The sequence below is a fragment of the Centruroides sculpturatus genome, unplaced genomic scaffold (assembly GCF_000671375.1).
Source record: "Centruroides sculpturatus isolate CEXI.00-Female unplaced genomic scaffold, Cexi_2.0 scaffold1569, whole genome shotgun sequence".
NCBI lineage: Eukaryota > Metazoa > Arthropoda > Arachnida > Scorpiones > Buthidae > Centruroides > Centruroides sculpturatus.
The window spans coordinates 134,858-141,741 of NW_019385761.1; the positions used below are offsets into that span (position 1 = coordinate 134,858).

At 25.0% G+C, this 6,884-nt stretch overlaps 1 protein-coding gene across 1 annotated transcript; it reads left to right on the forward strand.

Annotated features, from left to right (window-relative positions):
• Positions 1-846: 846 nt before the first annotated feature.
• LOC111641867 (ceramide glucosyltransferase-like) lies at positions 847-4,286 on the forward strand (the record flags this gene model as incomplete). Its single annotated transcript, XM_023388118.1, has 3 exons — positions 847-1,043; positions 4,014-4,116; positions 4,185-4,286. Coding segments are annotated over exons 1-3 (319 nt in total), but the record flags the coding sequence as incomplete, so codon positions are not given.
• Between the last annotated feature and the right edge of the window lie 2,598 nt (positions 4,287-6,884).

The window sequence follows — 6,884 nt, forward strand, 5'->3', positions numbered from 1 at the left end:
ACATGCACTGAAAAAATCAGCAAGTACACAGAACTCGCCCAGGAAATAAGGCATCTGTGGAGGATGGAAAGGATGCTTATTGTACCTGTCATTCTCTCCTCTATAGGTGTCATACCACACACACTACACAAAAGCCTGGAAACATTACAATTGAATATAAACACATACATCACACTAAAGAAGGAAGCCTTGCCTTCCTTCTGTGATGTAATGTATATGTTTTACAATGAATTATCTTCCTTGCCACTATGTCTTTACTCTGATCTTGTATAGTTATACTCAGTTGACACTGGTTGCTGTGTACTAACTCACTAAACCCAACATAATAATAATATTGTTATTATTATTATGTATGTTAGTTTATATTTGAGAAAATATTTAAATTTTTCAATAATATATATATTTTATTACTTGTTGGCGCGTTTTCGTCTCGGGAGCTGCAAGTGCTTAGAAAGTAGGGAAATAGCGCGATATCTTCCTGTTTTTTGACCGAAACACGCATTCTGCTGCCTAACAGGCTGAACCGAATACAAGTACAAGGAAAAAAGAGAAAAAACCTTTGTAAACAGCGGTTTACAAAGGTTTTTTCTCTTTTTTTCCTTTAACTGTACTTTGCAACGTGTCAGACATCGGTCTACATTCGCTTATAAATCGATATTGTGTAGACTTTATCGGGATTTAGTCAGTTGACAGCTATTTATTTCGGAGTAATTTGAATATATATATATTTTTTCTTTAATATCTTATTTTATTTAAGCATTATTTCAATTGAAAGTTCACTCCTCCTAGTATTTAAAATTTATGTAAGATAAATTATATGTAATCATATTAAATATTAGTTTAAGGTTTAACAATTATAATTCTGACATTCTAAATAAATAAAAACAATTTTATTTTAAAGGAAATTGCGACTTCATAGGAAAATTCAAATGCCATCTGGTGAAGTGCCACTGCCTGGGGTATCTATTCTCAAACCTCTTGTTGGGGTGGATCCTAATCTCTTTAGTAACCTGGAAACTTTTTTTACAATGAATTATCCTCTTGTAAGAAAATTTAATTTTTTTAATTTTCAATATATCAAAATTATATACCGTATTTACTCGCATATAAGATGACCTTGCATACAGAATGAGGTATGACTTTAAAGTTCAAAATAAAAAAAATTATATTTATTAATACAATTCTAATTTTATTTTGTGTAATCACAAATGAATGTAAATGCATACATTATTCTGCAAAAATTACTGGCATTTTAAACTTTTAAGGAAAATCTTGTAAAATCAACAACATAATTTGTTCATGTAAAGCTGGACAATTGGGAACCTTTTTTTTTTTTTTTTTACAAGTTCTTAACAGTCGAATCCATTCTCTGTCAGTTACACTTATGAGATTCTTTGAATTCTGATTTCCAAGTAATCATCTGTTTTCTTGTGGGAATGGATTAAAACATATATTGTGCTCCCGTGTGATTTTGGAATTTCAATCTGGAATTCCTATTGCTATTCATCTTTACTCCTGACAATATACAAGAACGATTCAAATGACCTAGATAAAATACTTTTATTTTAAAATACAAGAGGATACACATCCAATAAAAAATGCAAATACATGGTTCACAAAAATGAATTGCAAAAACGCAAAGAATCTTTCGCTTGCGTTTCAGGACAACCTAGGAATTTGAAGCTATGATAAATGATTAAAAACCTTGTCTTATATGCAAGTAAATATAGTATTTATTTTTATTAAAATATTTAGCATGTAATATGTTGTTTCTATTGTATTATTTGTATTAAATCTGTTCATAAAAAATAGACTTAGCTGTAGAACAATGCATTGAATGAATTTCAATACATTCTACAGTAATTTCTAATAATAATTTTAACATAATTATATAGTTGTATTTTGTAGTAGTGTGTGTGTATGTATAATTAGTTTCAATTAAAATTATAAAAATTTTTTAAAATGTCTTTTTAAAATTATTAAAAATGTAATTGTAAAATTTAGCAATGTATGGTTTTAGTTTTTTTGTGTTGAAAATATAAAAAGAAAAAGCTTATTTTCTGCATCAAAAATTTCAATTTTTTTTTTCAAACATGATATTAAAATGTAGTGCTATCTAGATTACTTGTAATCATGTAGAAATAGTTAGTGTTTGAAATACAAGATATACTTCAAATACATTTTTATTTAAAACAAATAATTGTTTATTTTAACTTTGGTAGTAGGTACTTTCTCAATATCTACTATCATATATAATATATATATATGAAAATTATGTTGAAATAAATAAAAATCCATTTCCACTGGTTTTGCATAACTATAACAGTTGTGTTTTGAAAAAATTAAAATTCTTTTCTTAATTTATTTCTAAAACTAACAGAATTTGTCTGTGTTTAATATTTGCTTTTTCAAAAGAAAAAAATAAGTAAATAAAAATTTGATGATAAGATGATAAAAGTAAATAATGAATAAAATTATTAATACATGCAATTAACATTGAGGAAGTTTTTATATAAACTGTTAAATGTTATGACAACTATAATATTTATTTTTGATAAGAAAATATTTCATATAATATCAATTTCCTTATTTAGTACTTTCCAGTTATACTGTTTGTCATTGTTCAAATAGTGTGCAATTTATAATTCAATATTTTAAATTTTAAATAAATATAGATTTTATAGTATANAAGAATACTTTCAAAATTAAGCAAACTGATCCCAATTCTATGCTCTGCGAATGCGTAACATTTTTCTATAGTATAAAATTAAATTATTCAATGGGATCGGTTATTTATTTAAAATTTTTTTGACAATAACAACTTGTAATAGTTTGATTTATTTTATAAATGACAAAAAGTTCTTGTTTTCTCCATTAATATGGAGGTTATATACATGAGGTTTAGGTATGAGGTGTAGGAGGTTTCTCCATTAATATGGAAGTTAAGGTTAATATTTCTATATATCAGCAATCTCTAATATATGGTTTACTAAATATTTTTATCTATTCTTCAAAATTGCACAAGCTTTTTAAGTATGTCGTATACGTATGCAAATAAGCTCTTTATTGTTATTTTACTTGTATTACCCATAAGTCAAGCATAATAATAATACTGGGTGATTGATTGTAATTAAAGTATCACTATTCAACAGTATTTGTATGGATATTTGGTAATTTAAATTATCCAAATTTCGTACGCTGATGATTTTGGATATGTGGAAGAGATTTCCACATATTCAAATCCATAGCACATAATACAGATATGCTGTGGTCAATTTCTAGACATAAAATTGCCTAAAGCCTATGAAATAACATTCTTATAACTGTAGATCAGCAGTAATGGTTGTGACTCTATCTGAATGTGCCTTTAATGTGAAACAGTTTAATGAAAACCATCCACTGCTATGATATGCTTTTTGACTTATAACACCTTTTTAACAGGTTTTGCCAGTAGTTTTTTCACTGTGTGATTGCAAAACTAACCATTTAATTCTATAATGGTTAGCTTTGGAACTAAATTTTTTTTCCTGCAGACATTTCTTTTACATGTTTTGGAAACATTAACATAACAAATTTGGTTTTGTACTACAATATATCTTTCCAGATAATGTTAAATAGGATATTTTAATTATGATCATACCATAAAAACATTTGATAAATTTGTCAGTATATCCACAGCTGTGTAAAACAGTGTGTAGAAAATGTCCATTTATCTGTTTCAAATTACTTGATAAAAAATGTTAGTTTGAAAAAAAAAAATAAAAAATATCTACAGAAAATTTGTAATAGGCGTAACTAGTAAATTTTGAAGTGAAATAATCTTGTCCAAATTATTGGGCTACTAAATAAATAATTGCTAATAAATTTGATTAGTGATAGGTGGTTAAGCTGACATCTAATTTAAATAAATAAAATATATTAATTATTGTTTTAATTATTTGTAAACTCATTTACATTTATTGAAGTTCTGATTTTTATTACAGAAATTAATTTCACTTTAAATCCTTTTTCAGTATGAATTATTGTTTTGTATACATGATGAAAGTGATCCATCTATAATGCTAGTTCATAAATTAATTGAAAAGTATCCATTAGTAGATGCAACAGTTTTTGTTGGTAAGTTTATTTTATCATTTTATTCATTTACATGTATTTTTTAAAAATAAATGCATTTTTTCTTACAGGGGGTATGAAAGTAGGAGTTAATCCAAAAATTAATAATATGCAACCTGGTTATGAGGCTGCCAAATATGATTTGGTATTAGTCTCTGACAGTGGTATTAGAAGTAATATATATATATATATGCATGCTTAGTTGCATATGTGCACTGTTGACTAAGCTGAGGCTATGATGTGGCCAATCCTCCTCATTGCCTCCATAGCTACTGAATGAAAAAAAAGTGAGATATTTTAAAATTTATTTTATTTATCAAAATTCTAAAACTGCTGTACATTTTAAGTATGTACAATTAAAAAAAAAATTAATTTTAAATTATTTTAACTGGAATATAAAATGAATCATTTTTATGAAGAATTTAGATTTCATTTTTTGGTTTGTTCCATTTAAAAGAAAGGACATTTTTTTGTAGCATTTATTTCCTCACGTAGATATGTAGGACATCAAGGACAACTATGCAATGGGTCATTATATTGACAAGAACAGTAATTTATCTATTTTGTTATCGTTTATTAGCAGAAGAGAATGAATTTTTGAAATTTTTTTTAATGTTAAACAGCCTTTTATTAAAAATGATGATTAAAATTTTTCCTAATAATTCATATTTTATGTAAAAACATATTTGAATTTTTTATGTTTTGAAAACTAAGATGCTTGCNATTATGGTTTTTTTTAATATCCAACTTAAATTTAAATTTTTAATGTTCAATGTTCAATAAATAGCCTGATTATTTATGGTAATTGTTTGGTTTATTTTCAATGATTTTTTTTAATAATAAGACTGAAAAGGTTGCTTACTGTTAACAAAGTATTACTAAATGATGATGTAAAATAGAAAATTCCCCAAATCAATAAAATTAAATAACTACAAACAAAAATTATTACGTGAAAACATAATGTAAAATATCTTACTACAGACTTGTTTTTCTTATTCAAGTGTCAGAACTTTGATATTTAAAAAACTTCAATTACTAGAAATTTCCTGAAATAAATGTTATATATTGTATTTTATACATGCAAGTTTTTTCATCAGAAATTAATGTAAAATTTATTGCAAATTTGTTTAATTTTATTGTCTATAATTGTTCAAATTGTAGAACATATGACATAAAAACAAACTTTAAATGAATATAGCCTTATTATTGAACTTACTTCATCTCAAACATATGATTTGCAAATATAAAATTTATTAATGCTAGTTAATATTAGTGATTGGATTTAGCTAAGTTAGCAGTGGATTCAGACTTTGGAGATTTGGTTGATTTCTATCTATTTGGCAAGGAAACATAATAATTTTTAAATATTCCATACTAAAGTATGTAATATTGAATGTATTTATTATATGTATTCATGTTTCTTTTTCCTTTAATATATTGTGACTTCAATTAATGAAGACTGATTTTGCTTTTAGAGATCAGAACTATAAGATCAGCTCTTTTGCATATAATAGAACTATATGGTCATGTAATTTTAAAACACTTGTTTTTAATTGTGTTTAAACAGTAAATTTGAACAGATTTTAAATTAAAATGAAACTGTGAAGAACTAATTACAATGTTTGGTCATAGTGAACAGTCTTTTGACTGTTTCACATGGGCTCTGCAGTTGTACTGTACAGTACTGAGATATATTTAAATTTTTCTAACAGGAATAACAATAAATTAACAGTTTTATTTGCAGAATCTTGATAAAGGAATCTGAGAAATAATTCTAAAATAACAGCTAAGCAATAATAATTACAAAAACTTTATTTGTGAACACTTTTGCTTGGCTGATTGGCTTGGAAAAACAATTTTTAAATCCAGTTTTTACCATAAATTTGAAAAGATGTTTTCAACTATGTAGTCAAAATTGATGGCTCTAGGAAATATATTAGTAAGAATAGTACTATGGATTCAAATTATTTTAATTAATATTTCATTTTTGAAAAAATTAAGGACTGATCCATTTCTATTGAATCTGTTGAATTTTTTTCAGTTGAATAGAGATGGATCAGTCAACAAAGTAATACTATATAAATAGAAGTACATAAAACATTTTTGTAAATCTTGCTCTACTATAATAATACAGTAAAAGATTTCAATGTAACAAAAATATAATTAGACTTAGTTTGTTTTTATGATTGATCCAATCATTTTTTAAAAGAAACAGTTTTCATCTTTTTATGCTTAATTTTGTCATTGTTATTCATATAAAATTTTTGAATACAACTAAAAATATTCAAAAATACTTTTGAAAACAATAGTTTTTTTTTTATTTTTTGTTGTGTACAAGACCTATTAATGGTTGTTTCCAAATAATATAATTATCAGTTGAAATAATAAAATATCCTTCACCTACTTGTAGCTTGAAATTGCCTTATTGCATATTTCATAACTTTAAGAGGTTATTTATTTAAATAATTTTAAATAATAAAATTTTAAAATTAAACATAAGTAAAAATGACAGCTATAATATTAATTAATGAAAACTATTTATTCTTTCTTTAAAACTGAATTATATTCTATAAAATTAGATGCAAGCAAAAAATAGGTTAAGTTAAACTTAAAAATTACACAGGTCTGCAAAAAAAATTTTTTTTCCAGCTGCATGGAATATTTTTGCTGAATTATCAATATATGTTTTAAAGATCGCAGATTCTAAAAATAACTTTTGTTACATCCCATCATGTAAAAGGTTTTTTGCAAAATAAAAACAAATTTTTGAT